We start from the raw sequence: 20,960 nt of genomic DNA, 5'->3' as shown, positions 1-20,960 counted from the left end.
AGATAAATGATTAATGATGACAAAAGGCTCATCTCTCCTCTGACAGCCTCAGGGACCTTCCCTCCTCTGAGGCAGTTTTATTTCCTCCTCCACATCCACATAAATTTTTCATTCTGTGTTTCACATATATATCTCCTGATTACAAAAATCAGCCTTATTTACTATTTTAGTCTGACGCTCTCCTTCTGCCGCCGGCCTTATCTTGGCAGCCAGAGCACCGCCAGTCTCATTAGCCTCATTAGAACAGAGCGTGAGTGCAGCATGTGTTAATAGGTACTGATGGTGACTTAAATGGATACGTGTCAGATTAAAAGCATTTCTGAATCTGGTACCTCTATGTGCTTTTTTGGTTGTTAGTCAAGAAAAAAATATTCTTCCTCCTTCTCTCTGCTGTTGGGTTGCCTCTTACAAAGATACGACTCTTATGATGTGTTTGTTGTTGTGAAATCAGTCTGAGAAAAACAGAATCAAGACTCTTGATTCAAATCCTAAAAAAAAAGTGAGTGACGGCAAATGAAAGCTGCTATTCAATAGATGATGGTAATGAAGAAAAGAACTGTCAAAGTGTCATATTGCTGCTGTCTACATTTTAGATGTGGTTTTAATAAGAAAACACAAAACTATGATATGACTTTAATTGGGTGTGCTGTCAGGCTGTGGATTAAGGAGGGGTAATGTTATCAGTGCCGCTAGTTTTAAAAAAAAAAAACAGATTGATAGTAGAGTTGCATCATGGATGAAAGAAAAAGACAGGCCTGGTAAAGGCCCTGTTTCAGGTTATAGAATTATCTGAGTAAAACCTGAATGTTTGAAAATATTATTCCTATTCACTTATAAAGCAACCAAAAAGCTGAGCACATCCCACAATTCAGTGGTTTTCAAGGAATCAGTGTAGTTTAAGACAGATAACCTCCCATCCAAGCCTCAAATACTTTGGTTGATGCAATGTGGCCAAATCTTCAACAGTTGGGTGATATGTTTACTTAAGACCGTCCTATGTGCTCGTTCCCATTTTCACTTACCGGTGGTGAGTCTGACATAGTGGAAAAATTGCAAATGTTCTTTTGGAAAGTAAGCTTGTATGAGCGATGCAAACAACAACTTTTAAACAGATCATGCACAAGGAGACAATAGGCGTTCCCTTTCAGAAGCTGGCACAGGGTTGTGCATGTGTATTATTTTTTTTTAAGTGGAGAGGGCAGGTCTTTAAAAAAAAAATATTTGAAATCCTCCACTATACCATTAAGTTATGTTGTTCTGTTAAACCACAGGACCTCTGATACAATTTCATTTTGGAAAGATGAAACCAAAGTAGACCTGTCTGGTAAAATCAGTACAAACACCTTGAATCAGCTTGCTAGCACAGATGTGAAGGACTCAATGCAGCTGGATTCACCCTGGACCTTGGATTATCATCATCATAGGTACTTATCATACCTAGTATAGGTACCCTGTATACTAAGTCGAAGGGATTTTAATTTGGGGATGGTTCAGATTTGTATTTAAATTGTACTTTTTACAAGTGGACTCGCATGAATAACTACATTTTTTAAAGTTAATAGAAGTTCACTGCAGTAAATATATATATTTTACCTACTGCTTTTATTGCAGCTGCAAAACCATTATGAGTATCAAGAGCAGCTCTTTTAATGTAGATTTTTAAAACTTTTTATTTTTCATTTTGGGAGGGTGTCGGACATTGAGCCCTTCAAGCCAAGGAAGAGCTCTATCTTGCTGGCAGCTGCGATGTTAAGCAACAGCGAGGGGAACAGGCACATTCACTACTACCTTGGCCTGGTAAGGCTGAAAGAGAGGTATGCATTCTATATTTGGGACAACGGAACTAAACATAGCTAAAAATCTACAACAAATTATGGAAAAAGCAGTTAATCAAGGTGTTGCAGTGAGACAGTTGTAACCTGGTCTAGAACGTCATTAAAATTCTTCGGTTGGATTTTAAAAACACTGCTGCACACAAATGTCTGGAAATCTGAAGCATCATACAGAACACTATGCCTGATTTTCTTCAAAACAATGTTAAAGACTATTCAAGTCAGACAGCTTTTCTGAGCTATTGTTGCTACAAGTGGAAATACTAGGGTCATATGTTGGTCTCATCTTTGTTAAAACTTTGTGACATCTTCTGGATTTCTGTTTTGATAAAGTCTCATTATTTTGCAATCCTGTCCACAATTTTTACTTTGCCTTCATATTGAAATTCTTAAGAAGCATTATTTTTAAAAATGAATATGTTTTTTAATTAGCATTCCAACATTAATTACATTATATAATTCTACTTCCTACAAACTATCATTGCAACATAAAAACAAAACAGCAGACGTTAAAAACCTTGTAATTGGGAAAGGATTACAAGGAGAAGCAGCAGAAAGAGAAAGCCTGGATTCAGAGAGGAGGTGCAGGAGTGCTGCCAAAACACTGAAAACAACCAACCTGCCAAGAAGCTCATATGATTTAAAACACTCATCTTTTACACAAGGTTAATTAGCACTTTGGGTAACATAAAAATCAATGAGTGGGTTCTTATGAGCTATGTGGTTTAGGTTTTTAATAACATTTCTATGTTTTTTCCAGCTTTTTTTATTCTGTTCCTCCTTTAGTTTTACCATTCACTGTCTTATACTCACAATAAAATACTGTTTTCTGAAAAAAAAGTTATGAGACTTAGGGACAGCAACAGTGTGGTGTGTAACTTCGAATGAATTAACAGTATTTACAAAGATTTAAGGCTTTAATTATTTTAAACAGTATAAATTGAGCACTATGGAATAACCCCTTGATAAAATGAGTTTATACAAGCTATGCCACACGTTTCCAGCCTGCTTTATGACGCCCCCTGGTCAATTCCACAGGAACAGATTTGTCTCAAGCTAATCTACTAAGCTCTCATAGTTTCAGCATCAGAAATTTCATTTCAAATGCCATTAAAAATGAACACGAAAAAGAGATCAGCTATTATGGATTAGCATAATAACAAGCTTAAAAAAGGCTGTTCATGATGAAAGACCCTCCTATACGGCTTAATGGATGCAATCCTGCAAAGAAAAATTGACCAAAGCTTCTTTTTCAAAAAAGCAACTGATCTCCAAATGCAATGTTCATCACGCCTAAACTATGAACATCTCATGGGATGCAAATTAGAGGAATCTTTGTTGATAAGATTTTTTTCTTTTATTTACTATTTCAGTTTTAGCAAAGCATGCAAATAACAGTGACAGTAAATGACAGAAGTCAATTCTTGTCAAATTCACTGAGCATCACCTGATAAAAAAAAAAAAAGGAAAAATACACACATAAAAGAAAATAACTAAAACAAAATAACAATAAAAATGAATGGAGTACGGGGTTACATTTTACAAAAGTCCATTGGGATCAAGATGAGAAAACTTGGGACTGTTGTCAAAATATTCAAATAGCTCGACAAACATTTTATATTTTCCGATATGACCACATTGCAATAAGGCCAAACATTAACCTTGACCATTTTCCAGTAATTTATAATTTGCGAATATTTTATTTATCGAGGCATTGGCCATGTATGCTTATATTACTTCCCTTATTTAAGAAAAGTCACATTCCCTGTCAGCATGGTTTTCTTTTTTTATTCTTCCGTGGTTCATGTTGCATTGCTGTTAGAGCTGTGGAGGTACCAGATCTGCTTGGGCCCTGTGCATGCCAGTGACGTTATGCAATATGATTGGCCGAACAGTGTCACACAACATAAAACATTGTGGTTGCCAAGACAACGATAATAATGCAGCATCTGTGTGCCGAGTCGGGAGTATCTGTAGTGTTAAAGTGTCTAATGAACGATGAAGTTTCACTCAATTGATAAGCTGAAAAAAGAAGTAACTGTTAGACCATGATATAAAGGGGGAGAGCTGGGTAGCGCTGTGGCTAGCTGTGTGCAGTAGCTAACAGATTAGCCTATTTTAGCTCGGTCAGTTAGCCATATTAAGCTACACTACTTTTAACTTTGTGTCAACAACAACCGTTAATTTTCTATATGTAGAATAACTGCTTTCTTTGTCTAAAATCTCTATGAAAGTCATTTTTTAAGATGTCCCATTGTCCCCAACTGTCCTCAGATCTTAATAAAAAGAATAAGAAGAAGCACTGAGACTTTTTGTCTCTCCTTGATAAATGGCAGAGCTCAGTCTGTATTAGAAGACAGTGCTTTCCTTCATGACTGAGAATGATTGTTGTTTGCTTTAGGCTACTTTAGATCGCCAATGAAATGAAAAATATTAGCAAATATAGGTGATCATATGTTGAGACTTCAGAAGAGATCTGATTCTTAGGGAATGGGTGCCATACAGTTTGTCCGAGGGGGGTCGACAAATAATTATGTTATGAGAAGGGGCAGAACCCAGAGCAGATCAGGAAACAGCAGATGGCCGCTCACACTGAGCCTGGTTCTGATGGAGGTTTCTTCCTGTTAAAAGGGAGTTTTTCCTTTCCACTGTCGCTACAAGCATGCTTAGTGTGAGGGATTGCATTTGAGTCAATGAATCAACTGCAATCAACTGGTTTTCCTTAGATAGAAAACTTTGAATCAATTTAACTGTATGATCTGGTGAACTGTAAAGTGCCTTGAGATGACTTGTGTTGTGAATTGGCGCAATATTAATAAACTGAATTGAATTGAAACACAATTACAGAGGCCTAGGTCCTTCACAAACAATGACTTCTTTTCTCTCTACCTTTCTCTAATAATATTCTCCACATAAAAGAAAGGCCACTAACACTATGGGAAAAAAAGAAAAATAGGAATTATACTTTTGTTCTTTCTTAAGTGATGCCGACCAGGGCTTGGCTACAGCCACTGGATCCTTTTAGCCTTACGGCTGATACCTTATTATTTAAAATTATATCCCATATATCAATGTCTCAGCCTTTGTTATGTGTTTGAAGCCACATTTTTGCACCATACTGAACTTACAATTATGTGTTTGCTGCTCTTCCTTCATAGGCGGTGCCAGCAGTGTGTGCAGGTTGCTGTCTCGCGGCAGCGTGAAGCTGCGGGGTTTTCCTCCCTGGGTTGCCATGGGGATCAGCCTCTGCATCGCCACTGGCAAAGGGACGTTCCTCTGAGGAGGAAGAGTGTAAACCGCTCCAGCCATCATTGAACTGCCTCCGAGGCCAGGCTCTGCAAAGACGGCATCCTCTGCATCGGGGAATTAAGAGAAAAATCAACAAGATCAATTAATCAATACAGAAAGCCCCAACTCTTCAAAAAAGCAACAAAAACAGTTTTTTGCAGTAAATATCCACTGTGTTACTGAGAATATCTTGTATATAGCTGAAACTCTTCTAACACTTAAAACTAAGACAATCAAATATAAATAAAAAAAAGAAACAATGAATTCTCTCTCTAAACCGACAAAAAAATAAACAACAGTAATGGAAATTGAGCTCCACTACAGAAAGCTGGTTGTTTACTTGGGAAAATATGTATCAGTGTTTTACTCCAACCTGTTCAAACTGGCCTCTGTGAACTTTCAAAAATACCTACGCCTACTCGATTAAATTAAAACTTAATTTATTCTATTAGGGCAGAAGTTTGTTTTTACCTGTCTGATTATTCATTTTCCACTTTTCCAAATAGTCAGATAACAGACAAACTGGTCAATACATCCTATAGTAAATAAAACTACATGTAACAGAAGCTGATAAGAAATTATGTTAACATACATTTCAGGTGTGTAATTGAAACTAGCACTTAATGCTGAAAAATAATTATAAACTATTTACTTTATTCACAATCCACAAAAAAAGAGTGTAATATTCTTCTCTGCAAGACTTTCCTTGTCATTATTATTTCATTAAAATCCAGTAATGTTGTTTGTAATAACTCCCTTTGTGAACAAAGGAAGCATAAAAAATGATACAATGGGAGACATAAAGCATCAAATTGTATTGAGAGAACCTTGGAACATTTGCAATAATAGGATTTTTTCTTTTTTTGTACCATTGTGTTTTCAGAGATGTAACTTTCAGTTGTAATGTTTAACTTTTATAGAGTAAATAGTTAAGGATGGGCTGCATGGTGTTGATGGTCGGTAGCATTGTTGCCGTGCAGCATTAACGTCCTGGCTGTGAATCCACTTCTGGGTTCTTTCTGCATGGAGTTTGCATGTTCTTCCTGCACATGCATTGATACTTTGTTTTCCTTCCACTGTCCAGAATCATCAGAGTACTCTAAAATGTGTCTTAGGTCTCATTTTGTACCTGCTTAGTTATTTGCCCTGTGTGTTGCCCTGCGATGGACTGATGATTACCCAAGGTATCCTTACCCAGTGACTCATACTGTATAAGCCATCGTAACGATAAAAGGGCATGGGCAAAGCATGGACAGCACAAGCTGATGGAGTATTTAAATTAGAATTAGCATGACAGATCAGTATTGGAGGAAAGTTTTAAGAAATGTGTTGCAATTGGGCAAATTGTTCTTACATTAACATGTCCGTTAGTAATGGAGATGCTGCTTCCATCCATGTTTATACGCATGATAGGAACATCCAGGAAGACGCTGACATCAGAACGAGCGGATCAGTCACATGAGATAAAAGTTTGCTTCTGAGCTGATCAGAGCTGTTTCGAAGGAAAGGGTTTCCATCTCCGGTTTTGTGAATTAACTCTTTTTTTTGCCAAAAAGTAGCATAAAAACTTAATACAGATCTGGAAAAGCTGATGGAAATGGATCAAAAATATTCAGCTGCAATACCTTTAATGACCTTGGAGTTATAGTCTCTAGAATTTGACCGCACTGTTAATGGTTTGGATTAAATCTGCTATGTTGCAGCTAAACCTGGCTACATGGTTGTCTTGAATCAAAATGACTTTTATTGATTTAAATACTGACTTTAAATTATCTATTTTAATGTACATTAATTGTATCTGATGACACTAGTTAGTTAGTATCTAATTTTAAGTGTCAAAGCAACATTGTGTAACTTTAATCCACTAGGAGCGCTAGACCTGTATCCTCCATGTTTAACGTCTCTGAAAGCAATCTAGCAACACTGTGCTGTTGCAAAATAAAAGATCCTCCCTCAGTGTTTTGGAATCTGATAGCAGAGAACGTTCAACAGCAGACTGAGAAGTCATGGAGTTTCCTCTAAAAACAAGGCTTTATTTACTCCTCAAGATTAAAACCTACATCAGAGAACCAAAAATATATCTGATCTAAAGGCCATATCTATTTTGATGCCTAATGTAGTGAAGGTGAAATGAACCGTTTGGGCAAATTGTTTCAACGAATCAAACATTTCATCAAGCTTCATGTAAACACGTCACCACCTACTGGCAGACTGCATAACTATAGTTAGCAATATAATCTGTGATTTGTGCAATTGTTTTTTTTATGGAAGAAAAACAGTCTCATTGGAATCTGACTTTTTTTAACACCGAATTTTAAACACTGAATTTTTATAACACCGAATTTTAAACACTGATTTTTTTTAGACATTGAATTCATTACACTCAATTTTTATCTGGTAAAAATTCACCAGAAAAAAATCAGCGGCAAAAAAATTCAGCTGCAAAAAATCAGATGCAAAAATTCAGCTGCAAAAATTCTGCCTCAAATGTGTTGACCTTTAGGTGCTGAGCGCAGCCGTTGTGTCATGTGACCAAATGAGCTAATTTCATTGGCTAGAAGCTGCTCGACTCTATCGAGAGTAGATTGCTTTGGCTTGAGTTCACCAAAAGGTCAACACTTTTGCAGCTGAATTTTTTTGCAGCTGAATTTTTTTGCAACAGAATTTTTTTCTGGTGAATTTTTACCAGATAAAAATTAAGTGTAAGGAATTCAATGTCTAAAAAAAAAAAAAATCAGTGTTTAAAATTCAGTGTTAAAAAAAAGGCAGATTCCAATGAGACTGTTTTTCTTCCATATTTTCTCTTGTTTTTTTAAGTTAGTTTAAAATTGTTCATGATTGGTGTATATAATAAAATATTCTGTTTGATTTTTGTGAGTAATATTTCTAAGAAAAAAACAATCTGTTAAGGTACACAGTTTTTCTGTCATTTTTGGGACATAAGCGCAAGCGGACAGTGAAATATTTGTGCAAATTGGACAATGATGTGCAAAAGGATTGATATGCCCCAAGTGCTCAATATTTACCTGAACAATTCTTAAAAAGAACTCAAATTAAGTTCATACTTGGGTCAATGTAATCAAAGTGCTAATAATGTTACCAAGTGGTCCAGTTTGCAGGTAATGCAATCCGGCTTCAGTCAGCGGAGTCTCAATCAGATCCTGCCACGACCGTCTCTGCGAGGATGAAGAACGACCCGGGGAGCCAGTCTCACTGCTGCCCCCTGCTGGACTGGAGCGGTACTATATGGAGCAGTAAGATTTTTTTAGATAAATTTGGAAAACCAGTGAGCTCCCTGTTATCTTCCAAAACAAAGAAAAAGCTGTGTCATTGGAGGAATAGGACTCTTGAAAAGAAACAACATTCAGTTTTATGACATTTGACATGACATCACTGAACTGGGGCACATCCATTAAACCATCATAAAGAAGGACATTGAAAGACTACATTTTATGTTATATTTTCTATAACCTTGATTACAAAAATGTAAATTGTGTTTAAGGATTTTTTTTTTTTTTTTTTTGGAAAAAGCCACATTTATCATTAACATTTGTTACAGTCACCTCCACAGGATCACATCTGTATGGCACATCACTGCTGCTGCTGCCCAGCGGCTTCCTCCCGCTGTGTGTGGTGCCTCCCCCCAGAGGGCCTGGATGGTACTGCGGCTCTGCAGCGGTCACAGGGGGCTCACTACACAAAAAGTCCTCCTGAGAAGATCGAGAGCGTGACGTCTCTGTGGAAGACAGGCGAGTGGTCCGGCCTTCCAAATAAGCGCTCATCTGAAACACAGTGTGACGATGTCAGCCTGGGTACCGTATAATTCAACCACTAAAGTAGGGGTTTTATCTGGTCACAAAGCAACTAGGCAAAGATGAATGTTAATAACTGCATATTTAAAACACAGAAAAGTCTTAGGTTAGGACAAAAGAACCTCTTCAAAGACTTATGATCTACAACAACCATATTGAGGTTCCACTCTGGCAACGGTTAAAGCTAAATATAGCATCAGTATTCAATAAAGGCTTAATAAAAGATAATTCAGGCTCCTGAAATGAGCAGTTGGAGAGAACTGAGATAAAGATTAGAGCTCTGACGTATGGGTTGACTCACTGATGGAGGCCGTGGGTAGGTATCATATGGAGGTGGGGGGCTGTCCTGTTTGGGGCTGGAAGTGGTGTCCTCCTCATGATCGCTCTCACTCCAGTAATCTAAGCAGATAATATCATCAGTAAATCAGTATCTACCACAGGATTTATATCCCCGATTTAATCATCCTTTAACCTAAGAGCCTGTCTACTGGACTAAATCCTTGGGTGAAAATGGAGAAGTTAATAGAATTTATACTGTTGGTTAACAGGATATTGGTGTACTCTTTATCTGATAATGAAAGCATTTAAGAAGGTAATCCAGAGTATAGTAATAGTTTAAAATGTTCCAATTGACTGACTGACTGACTTCCTACAGAAAGAAAAGGGTCTAAATGGTGTCTGATTGGTGGTGGAATTAGTTGAGAGTAAATACTGGAGAAGAGAGCTCAGGTTTGCCTTAGGAGGGAACCTATTTTTGCGAAAACGGTACAATGCTAAAAATGACTTTAATATTCTTCACTTTCTGACCCTAGATGACATTGAACCTCTAAAAAACAAACCCCTGTGCAGTCGCAGTGGAAGAGCGTTGTGCTTTTTTTCTCCCCCATGTGTACACAACACTAGTCATTACTATATGTCATCAGAGGGAGCAAACTTCTGGCAAATCTCTGGAACTATAACTGAGCTCCTATAAATGTACTCCTTATCTCATAGATGGGGCTAACAAAACTTAATATCAATTTTTAGGATAATTATCTGTGAAGATGTGTGAGTTTATCACAGGTTGTTATTGGCTGCCTGTTGCGTGGCAGAACTAATGATTTCCAGAATAGTTAATCTAATTAAGACAGTCCCTCTGTCTGGATATACAGTTATACTCTTCATTCTATACATGGCAAAGATTTGGAAATGGAATGAGAGTGGTATGCTTCAGCTAAGAACAAAGTGTAATATTTTGATAGGCTGGAACCATGGATGTTCACTCATCTGCTAACATGTATGATGTGATGATGTTGCAGACTATAGATGTATAAAATGCCTGAGAGGTGAGCCCAGAGGTAAGCATCTGTCATTCTGGTTCTTGGTACAGAGTTATTTCCACTCAAAGGCCTTTTAAGAAAGAATCAGGAACTGATGGATCAGAATTTTCAGAAGTTTGACAAAACTGTTAGGTTAAATCCAATTAACTATGTCAATTAAGGGAAGAGGAAACTTGTGAGGTGAGAAAAATTGTCATCTATGATTTGAGGCTTGAAAATAAATGAGAGGCATCCTCGTATTTTTTCCATAGGGCAATAATTCTCTATTCTAAAGTGTTAAAGCAGGAGCAATAGTAAGAACATTTCTGCTGGAACATAATCTCACCCTGCTCCTGGCGCATCCTCTCCCGCTCTGCGTAGCCCACAGCTGCCATGTTGAGGCGACTCAGCCATCTACCAAGCAGAAGGAGAAACTTAACTGCAGTGATTACAACACAGGCTTCAGTGATACAGCAAACACTACAAAAATTGAGCCAAATTTAACTATTATGCTCTTATATTTATTGGTATTTTGCCACCCAGCTGGGACACCATCCAGATGCCCAACCTGCCTCCACGTCTAGCACCTGCTGCCTTTACCTGTTCATGTCGTCCACTCCATCTGCTGCAAAGTAGAAACTCTTGACCTTGGGGTGGCACGCTTTGAAAGCACTAGAGAGGCAGAGAGAGCTATTTTTGCCCACACACCTTCACGCATTCAAAAGCACACAAGCTGGACGTAAGGGAAAATAACATAAATATGCAATAAGGCAGACACTTACTACTTCTTTCGACATTCACTTGCACGGTCAATCTTAAACTCTGGAAGACTGACAAAACCCTCTGCCTTTTCATCCTAAACAGAGAAGAAAAACTCAGATAAGGATATAAATACAGGCAAAAGGTAATTATTTATAGGTAATAATAGTTTATTTTACTGAAGCTATTATGGCGCTACGAATCATGCACATTTTCACAACCTCCCAGTGTTAAAAATGTGATTAATGGTTACATGATGAGCTGGTGCCTGCATAATAAACCAAAGTTGTCCAGCGTTAACGTTTAATCTGGCATGTGAGGCTAAAAAGAGATGAAAAAAGTGTGCTAACATCATTAACAAGTTTGACATAAAATGTCTGGGTTACATTGTGCTCAAACATTTACAAAATGTCACAAAGAATTAAGGGGGCTTTCAAAACTTGTTTGCCAAAGTTTTAGTCAAAAATGCAAGGTCCAGTCTTCTCTGCATGCTTGTATCTAGGAAAAAGTAATCATCTTGACCTCGACTAAAACTTAGAATAGTCCAAATCTAATGCCGCAGTATAATAATAAACAAATACATGTTCCACTTTTATTTGGAGGAATATATTTTTATAAAATCTGACTTTGAAAGTTCAGCAAATGTTTTTATTTAGTTATTCAGTGCACCAAAGATTGCTAAAGATGCATAAATACATTTCTAACAGCCCTGCTATCCAACATGCACACAGCAGAAGATGCTGCTCTCAGTGTAGCTCAATGCTCTGCTTTATTTTGTATTTTTCTCCTTTTGTTAAATTCAAGCACATGATAAAGCAGAAACATAAACAGAGGTCTTCCCATATAAGGTGGCTGCAGCTCTAAGATGTAAAGAGCTAAAGGAGATCTCACAGCCTCTGGATATTACTGCTACATTTCAAGCATCCAGTGCTGACGGTGAAAGAAGATTTGGTTTAATGAATCATATCAAAGGAGCATCAAGAGATTAAGGCATTTTAAGGCATCATATTTGGACAACCATTGGAGAAGTGCGGAAAAAAGATCAAATTAAAGTCAGATTTGTTCATATTCTAGTGACTTTTTTATTTATGGATATTAATCATGTAGTGCTTTTACGGTTATATAATTTATGTTAGAAGAAACACAAAACACTGTAAATAAATAAAAAAAATCTACACACTGCTATGGTGTGGAGGTAGAGCGCATGAGCTATATACTGACTGTAACAGGTTCAATTCCCAGTCCTGCTGACCTTTGCCAAATGTCTCTCCCCTCTCTTGTAACCCACTTTCCTGTCCACATACTTTCAAAAATAACTAAATAAAGGCCACTAGAGCCTAAAAAAATCTACAGACAAAGAGTTAAAGGAATTTATACTGTATCACGGCACATGTCATTTTGCAAAATCAGAATGTTTTAATGTTTCTGAAAGGTTTAACATCTCATTTCTTCCAGAGCAGGACCCCATCCTGGCCAAGCAGGACTCTTAGCATACTACACATCACATCCAAAGTGTTTTTTTTTGTTGTTGTTTTTTTGTGGTCCAACTCACTTACATTAAAAATAAACTAATTTAAATTGCTGTTGTACTCTCTTATTGTTTTAATAAACAATTTAACTTGCTAAAATAGCTGGTTTACAACAAGTTTACACACTAATTTTAAACCTGCTATAAAATCTGCCTCAGCTTGCACATCTGATGTTGCTCACTGTGTCCCTTAATGTACTCAGGAGGCTTGTACGTATGACCAAATATGAAAAATTAGAAGGAACATTGATCCTCACCTCCTCATTGATGTACCAGTACAAGCAGTTGTCCTTCAGCACAAACCAGTACTTCTTCCATTTCTGGGAGAAGTAACCCTTGGCATCCCTCTTTCTCCACAGCCAGCCCTCACAGTCTCCTCTGCCCAGCGCCTTGCAGGAAACTCGTCTCCGACTCAGCGAGGCCAGACCCCGTCCTGCAATGAGACAAAGGAAGCATAAGGGAGTGGTGTTTATGAACAAGGGAAATGCTTAGAGCGGCGGCAAGAAAGAAAGAATTCTGAAGCCAAAGCTTTGCAGGACATTTTCCTGAAGCTGACTGTTTCAGGACATACATTTCTTCTCTGTTAGGTTTTGCAAATTCCAAATGAAAAATAAATCACTTTTCAAGCCATGTGGTCCAAGGGGACATTTTACTTACCAAAACCTGGGATGATTGACTTGCTGATTTAAGAACTCAATGAAAAAGATAGTCAACATGGAGTCAGCTGAAATATCTTACAAAGAAATACTTCATGTCTGAAACTAAGAAAATTTTCAACACCAGACAAGAAACAAACCCATTGACTCTCAGTCTGTCAAGGGTAACTGTATTTCTAAGACTTTAAATACCAAACTTACTATTGACATCTCATCAGGGGTCAATAAAATAACAGCTAGCATCTCTGCAGACTCCACACCTAATAGTCACAAAGAGCTTAGACCTTGGTCTTTAGGCCGGCATCACAGAGCATCATTTTATAAAAATTAATTGCATGTTTTCCGATTTTCTCTCTTATAAAAAACCTTACAGAAATAAGAGTCCTCTACTCTGCTGGAACACAAACAAAACACTAAAAGAATGGGTACATGCTGTTGCTTATTTTTCTCTATATTCTTTTTTTTTTTTTTTTTACTAATGTTGGTATGATATGTAACATGTAAAAAAATTAAAGTCCTTGTTTGTGCTTCAAACTTAGTTTATAAAAGTTATGATTCAAATTTCTGCAGACCTAACCTGTCTCAGTTAAGATAAATGTTCACGATTCCAAAAAATAGAAAGAAAAAAAATAGCAAAAACATACATGGCAGAAAGCCACTAATGACCAAGGATAATAGGACACTCTCCTTTTGCCAAAAAAATTCTTGAGACAAAAAAATGAGCAGAAAACCTACTGTGGACCAATAAGATAAAAGTAAATTCTTTTTAAGCTGTATGCATCCTTTTACATCAACTAACACAGAAGTATAGGAAATTAACTTCATACCAAAATTCCAAAATGGAAGTGTTAATATAATGGTTCCATCTGCTTTATTTCTTCCAGATCTGGAAACTTCCAGTAATTCAGGAAACTATTAGGCCTTATGTTTATCAGGAAATCATTAGTTTATGATGCAGCAATGATCATGCTTCTGATTTCAGAATGGCCTAAATTTGGCACGACCTTAAACAGGTAGTGCATGCCTATATACCCCACAGTGTGGCTTAATTAAAACAAATCTGCCAGGAAGAGTGAGTCAAAATTTCCTGAGTGATGTTAAGAAAAAACTCATCAACAATTTTGATTAATGCGTGAAAGCAGTCGTTGCCACCAGGTTTCAGACAACTGAACAGCTTTAAGGGCCAAAATGTGTTCACATGGTGACAGTTTGGTTTGGATACCTATTTTCTCTGTCTTAAAACACGATAATATTTTTGAATTTGCTCAGATTTTCATTAAAATTAGAATATATTTGAGGCTCTAAAACATCAATGTTTAATAAAAAAAAAAAAACTCAAATAAGAAATATGTGGATGGTGGGCAAAGCTTTTATGATACCTTCACTGCATAGGGGCTCTTTTTCCTAAAACCAGCCCTAAAAAATACCCAGGGACAGAGCTAGAGAGGGGCACTCTTAAAAGCCATAGAGAGGTCAAAGCATCAGATGATTACAACATGGTTTATAGTGGCTGTTTCTGTCCATTTGCAAGGCATAATGCAATATTCAAACCATGTAAGATGCTTTGGAGTGTTGCCAACCCCTTTAGCTGGTCCCCGGAGTAACGGCCTACAAGTGGCGCCTCACCAAACAAGAAGAGCAGAATGGTAGAGTATGAAAGTACGTCTATTGTTTCATAAATAAAATCACAATGAACCACATTTTTTTTATTAACTTTAGGGGTTTATCTTTGTTCTTTAATATGCATTAGGGGTGATCTTCTTTTCATTTCTGCTACACTGATTGAATTCAGACAGATCACGTCAACTGTTGATCTTAGCAGTTTAACTGCACCTACAACATAAAATTTGACCGAAAGACAAAGAGTGTAAATGAGGAGGCAGGAATGCCACAGATGATTTGAAGAATACAGTAATATGTAGTAAGTAATCAAACTATGTCCGGATCTGAGCAACATGCTAAGTTTAAGGAATCAAATAAATAAACTGAAATTGAAAAAAGGCACAGGTACAGAAACTGCAAATACTTAGAACTAGGGGTGTAAATCACACACATCATGGCGATTCGATTCAGTATCGATTTCCCGATCAAACGATTGGATTATTTTCGAAACTCAAGAATATACCACGATACCATTCGAATTCATTAATTTGTTTTTTTTTTTCGCCTTACAGGCTAGAAAATTTTTTTAAATTTAAAATAAATAAATGAAAGATGTAATACCCTAATGCTTTTTATTTGAGAAACACCAGCAAATAACAGAAGTAGCAAAGTTGTACTCCACCTAGGCCTATGAAAACCTCATTGACTGAAAAATAATAATGACTCTAATTTATCGTCTGAAAGGCCTTGCATTAAAAAATACTGCAATGAGTGCATAAGTGCACTAGCAGATTGAGTAACAAAAATAGGCCTATACTACACCGCAGCACAGGAGTCAGAATATGTCCAGGAGCAAATGGATAAAAATATAACAGAGGGAAAAAAACATGAATCAATACTCTTGCGGACGTGTCGATGCATCGGATCGTTGGCTGTTGGATCGATGCAAAACGATTATTTTTAACACCCCTACTTACAACAGACTGACAGTTTAAACAGTTGACAAACCAGATTGAAGAAACAGAAGAAATAGGGAAACATGTTGCATGAAATCAACTAAATAAAAGGATCTGGATGAGGACATAATGATTAAAGAAATAAACGAACCAATACATAAATATTAACTAGTAAAAGTAAAGGCAAAAACATCTAAGAACACAAAGAAATAGACAAGAGAAATTAACTACAAAACACCTGGCACAAAAAAACAGAACAAAAAAAAACCAACTCCAAATGGCCAAAATAACAAAACAAGGATAAACATAATGAATCAAAACCGAACCATAACATAACCCGCAGGACCTGATAGTAAATATAGTAAATGTTACTTAAAACGGCAATATTGAACAGACAGCTGAACTGGAATCTGATAAGGATAACCTTTAAGACATTTTAGGTCAAACTGCAAAGCCTGAGCCCAACAATGCCAAGTAGAGAGAAAAGCTTGTCAAGTAGGCATTTTCTTTATAACATATTACCACTGACAGCACCCACCCGTCCAACTACCCTTTGGTCTAGTTCTGGCACTAAAAATGCTGAAATGCTAATGTTAAAGAGGCTTCCGCTATGAGCTCTGTCTCTGAATCAAACCATTACACAGAGCGCCACATCACCATGGTTTGGTAAGAAGTGCTCAATAAAAGCAGAGCCCTTCTTTCTGGCTTTAAAGTGCCGCAGCGGTGTTCACAGAGAGCTTCTCATTAAAAGATAACAGGTGCAAATTTGGCTTCCAGGTGAGACCTGCGATGAAGCCTCTGCTGCTCTGCATGAAATGTCTTTTTAAGAAGACTCTGATCCATTATTCCATTTGCTTCTTTGGAAGCCTGTTTCTAAAGGAAACAACTCTCTGCTGAGGTGTTGACATAAAAAAGTAAGCTTTTGCACGCAATGTGAAAAGCTTTTCAGCTTAGAGACAATTAATCATTTATATTCCTGCATGAGAGAGCAATATTTCTAATATTTTTTCTCATTTTTGTGCATCCAGCTCAAACCCCTCGCTGTTGCTAGAGTTTCCTCACTAAAGGTTTTTTAAAACATACTCAATTCTACTAATTACTTTAATTTCCTTAAATCATTTAAAGCCAGTGTAGTTAGATGTCAGTTTATAATATCAGATTTACTTGGAAACGTTAGTTTTATTGCTGTAAACAAACAAAGCTGAGTGCAGATGGAGCTAAAGCTTTTGGAGCCTCTCACATCAGCAGATGGCAGAACAAGTGATTGGACTGTTGGGAAAAAAAAAAACTCGGCAAATCCTCCAACATGCTGATCAATGACGGTGTGGAAAGTTTGTCCTAGAGACAAAAACACTTATGCCAGATAGGAACTGAGAAATGATTGGAAAACTTTCAACAAACAGCTCCTTTATTTTGAAAAAGTTAATTAAATTAACAGGAATAGTGGAGATGATCTCAGATGCTCAGCTGGATGTTCTCATTAAGGAGCCTAGGCGGAAGTTCAACTGAAGAAACTGATTGCTCTCCTACATCCACCTGCGACGCAGGCAATCACCTTTGTACCACACCTCCACGAAAGCCAATCGGCATCCAAAGTTCATCTTAAAAGGCCTCCGATACGCATCTGTCTGCTCCTTTGTGCAGACAGCAGATGCGCTGTGACTTCATTCAGAGGACACCATTTCAACCCACCTCCACCCCTCCTCCACCATCGTAGCTAAAGCTTCATTAGAGTGTCATTCCTCCTGGACTCTTACTGCGTTCCCTGTCCCATCTTAACCGATCCGGCAGAAGGCCTCCATGTTGAGCCTGGTTCTGCCAGAGATCTCTTCCCAATGGGGAGTTTTTCCGCTCCACTGTCGCTTCATGCTTGCTCATCATGGACAGGTTCTCTCAAACCTGTCTTATCCAACTAGACTTCCATCTTCCAGGTCCCTGAGTGAAGCTCTAGTATCAGCTCACGCAGTTCACTGGATCTCCCCATAAAGCTCAGCAGACCGTCTCACTAACAGCAGTCTACAGACTGACCAACTTCATCTATCTCCACTCCACCACCAGTTTCAGGCCTTGGGGGGAAACAGCCCTATTCTTTGCTCCTGTTCATGCATATCTATCAAATTAAGTGCTAAGTTTCCTGCCGAGGTCTGAGCGCCAAAGACAAAGTAATTGTATCAATACATTTCTCCTAATTTTCTTTTCTCTTTGAGGGTGACCTGCTGAAACTGGTTGGGACAAAATATTTTTTACCAACAAGGAAAATGGATTAGAGAGACTACAGTGTTCAGAATGTGATGAGTTGATGAAATACTATTTACTACGTTTAGTACTAGGACTTGATATTGATAAATGGCTTCATGGTGAATAATCAGCACTGGTGTCAGCCGTACCTGGGAAATAGACACATTTCAGTTTCACTGCAATCTCTCAATAATCATTTTGACTTAATATTCTCTTTTTAGCTCAGAGCCATCAAAAAAGATCAGTTTTGTTAATCTCCAGTATTATATTGCTGTGATATATTTATGTGTCTGCTTTACAATCTGCATTGTTGCTTCACATAATTTGCATATTTCAAAATTCCTTTTTTATTGCTGGTCGTTAATTTACTCATGATGGCATCTTGGCAAAAAACAAAACAAAAAAACCCCCATAATTATTTCTGTCAGTGTGTCTTTTCTAATTTGATTTGCTTGTGTTATTGCATTGTGTTTATCTTTTATGAATATATTGTATGCATCTGTACAAGGTTACATAAACCCTTGTCAAAGACATACAGTATATCTGTCATATTAGTTGACAAAAAACAGAACAATTGGGTTTTTGCCTCCATCTGGTTTCCTCTCTATATCTTATCATTAAAAAAACAATCCTTTTGTTTTTATTACCCCCAAACTACAGAAAGTTTTACACAATCATACCCTAAATATGACTTATCAGTCCATGCCTGATATACAGTGTGTCTAGTTTTTTTTTTTTTTTTTGTGCTTAATATCCTGAGTTAAAACAAAACTCATTTATTTTGGGATTTAATTAAGCTATAATACAGCTTTCATTGTGCTAATTGCGTCCAAAGTTAGAATTCCAACTTCAATATGTAACTTAAAAAATGTTTTTCAACAACAATTACCTAAAAGTCTGAGTACGGCTGTCACTTCTAAACAATTATTATAAATAAATAGTGAAATCTGTAGAAATATTTTTTTCTTTGCCATTTTGGCCATTGTTTTCCTAATTAAATAGAAATTCACATTTACTTCACATGTTGCTGAGGTGTTTGAATGTGCACAATACATGTAGAGGCAAGGATGCACCCGCACATGCCCATACATACCTTTAACACCTGCACCCTAAGGGTAGGGTGCAGGTGCTGCTCTGAGGCTTTTTGTTTGTTTGATTCAGAGAGATGCTAAGGCAGGGTGCCAATATTTCTGTTGACCGCAAGTTTAAATAAGTCTGCAAATCTACCTGTTGTACAATGCTTCACATAAAAAGGGTACAATAAACATCCTAACTGCAGTAAAGCTTTGTTTCCTCCTTAGATGCGTCAAACAGATCCCTGCTCTCCTCTCCGTGACTAATTTTTGGGTGATAGTCGCCTACAATACATAATCTGATTGTTGTTTGATTAGGAATCTCAACAACAGAGAACCTGCAGGTTTCTCAGGAGCTACAACATGAGAGAGACTGGTGTGATGTTTTAGCAAAATTGCTTTTTTTTAGGCAAAAGCAGCATAGCACTGCAAAACATGCAAACTGCTTTTCAGGGATAAAGGAGAATTTATTAAAATACATATTAAATGAAAGTTGCATACTCCAAACATTTTCCTAAGTGAGTGACCAAGGCCTCTGCCCAAGGGGAGGAAGAGTAGTCAGCACCCCTTACCTTTATTCTTCTTCCTGTTTTTCGCCTGCAAAGAGGATGACTGCTGGTATGTCTGAGGAAAGAACAGGGAGACAGAGCATGCTGTCAGGACGGATCAGTGGAACTTGTTCAGTGCAGTGAATCCTGGGATATAAAAGATGACAGTTCTCATAGGCGGCAGGACACAAGGAGAGGAGGCTGAAGACAAACAGACATGAAGGACAGTAACACATCTCTCATTATGTCCTCTCACACTCAGACACAAACAGCCGGGGCTGGAGCAGTCAGAGCGAGCCGCTTTCACACTTCTAAACATAGAACGGAGGGCTGAGGGGTAACATTCAGGTGGCACAATAGGACGTCCAGGTGATGGAGGAAGTGTGGGAAGCTGAGGCTGGGGTGGCTGCTCTATAAATAAATAACATCTGAGAACGGTTCACATATATTAGTTATTTTATAATGTGACAATAAAAAGGACTGAACTGCTACAGTTTACAGTTGGTACACAGAAGAATAAAGTGGTTCTGCTATCCCTCATTTGGAGTTGATCACCCAAAGCTATTACTTCAAATATGTGGCCAAAATATACAGATTATACTAAATGTTTTTTTCATCTAAAAGAAAAACGTTGGGTTCATTTTTTTTTTTATTATTCATAAATGTACAGCAGACTTCTATCTTTATTTGAAAAGATAATAGAAATCAGTACTGTCACAATAAATGTGCCACACAGAATCACATTAAAAGCTTTGTTGGTAATTGTTATATAAACGCAAGAAATCATCTGAGGTGATACTATTCTTCACACAGACAGGCAAAGGTTGATATAAATTAATTTGAAAATATGTAATTTGCAATAAATAAATGTAAGTTATGCAGGAATGTTACGAGAAGAAAGAAAAATAGAGCAGCTGTTTGCAGACAAGGAGAACCATGACAGAAATGTGTTTAAAATATGGAACAACTGCAACATGAATTAAATAAGTAAAGCAAATTTAGAGGTCTTATTTAAACACAGACTATAATCACAATAAATTTCTTAATTCAGGTGAATGCATTGTTTTAAACAAAATAAGGTATAGAAAGCCTGGCGTTCACATGCCCATAGAAATTCAATATTTTGCTTATTTTATAAATATTTGATTTAAAATACAAAACACTAAGCCTACAAAAAAAGACTAATGTTACTCAGTGACATATGCTGTAATCATAGACTTTAATTTACACTGAAATGTTGGAAATTACGGATATTTATTTGTATATAGTAGTACATTGTGTAAAGGTATTTTAAAATATATGTATTCAACACAACATGCTGTATATGAGTGTATTTACTGTATTTATTAGTTAGAGTGACGAGTATCTTT

At 37.1% G+C, this 20,960-nt stretch overlaps 1 protein-coding gene across 1 annotated transcript in view; it reads right to left on the bottom strand.

Moving 5' to 3' along the window:
- cnksr2a (connector enhancer of kinase suppressor of Ras 2a) overlaps positions 1 to 20,960 on the bottom strand; it is a 94,640-nt gene that overhangs the window by 10,405 nt on the left and 63,275 nt on the right. The window contains exons 14-22 of the mRNA XM_038291111.1: positions 19,615 to 19,666; positions 12,775 to 12,950; positions 11,013 to 11,086; positions 10,831 to 10,902; positions 10,577 to 10,644; positions 9,234 to 9,331; positions 8,684 to 8,902; positions 8,221 to 8,362; positions 4,961 to 5,185 (exon numbers count right to left, since the gene is read on the bottom strand). Coding sequence (XP_038147039.1) covers positions 4,961 to 5,185; positions 8,221 to 8,362; positions 8,684 to 8,902; positions 9,234 to 9,331; positions 10,577 to 10,644; positions 10,831 to 10,902; positions 11,013 to 11,086; positions 12,775 to 12,950; positions 19,615 to 19,666 — 1,126 coding nt within the window. The remainder of the gene's footprint in view (positions 1 to 4,960; positions 5,186 to 8,220; positions 8,363 to 8,683; positions 8,903 to 9,233; positions 9,332 to 10,576; positions 10,645 to 10,830; positions 10,903 to 11,012; positions 11,087 to 12,774; positions 12,951 to 19,614; positions 19,667 to 20,960) is intronic.

Source organism: Cyprinodon tularosa, unplaced genomic scaffold (assembly GCF_016077235.1).
Source record: "Cyprinodon tularosa strain WSP-4 unplaced genomic scaffold, ASM1607723v1 ctg294, whole genome shotgun sequence".
Taxonomy (NCBI): Eukaryota; Metazoa; Chordata; class Actinopteri; order Cyprinodontiformes; family Cyprinodontidae; genus Cyprinodon; species Cyprinodon tularosa.
This window is presented reverse-complemented; position numbering and strand designations above follow the sequence as displayed.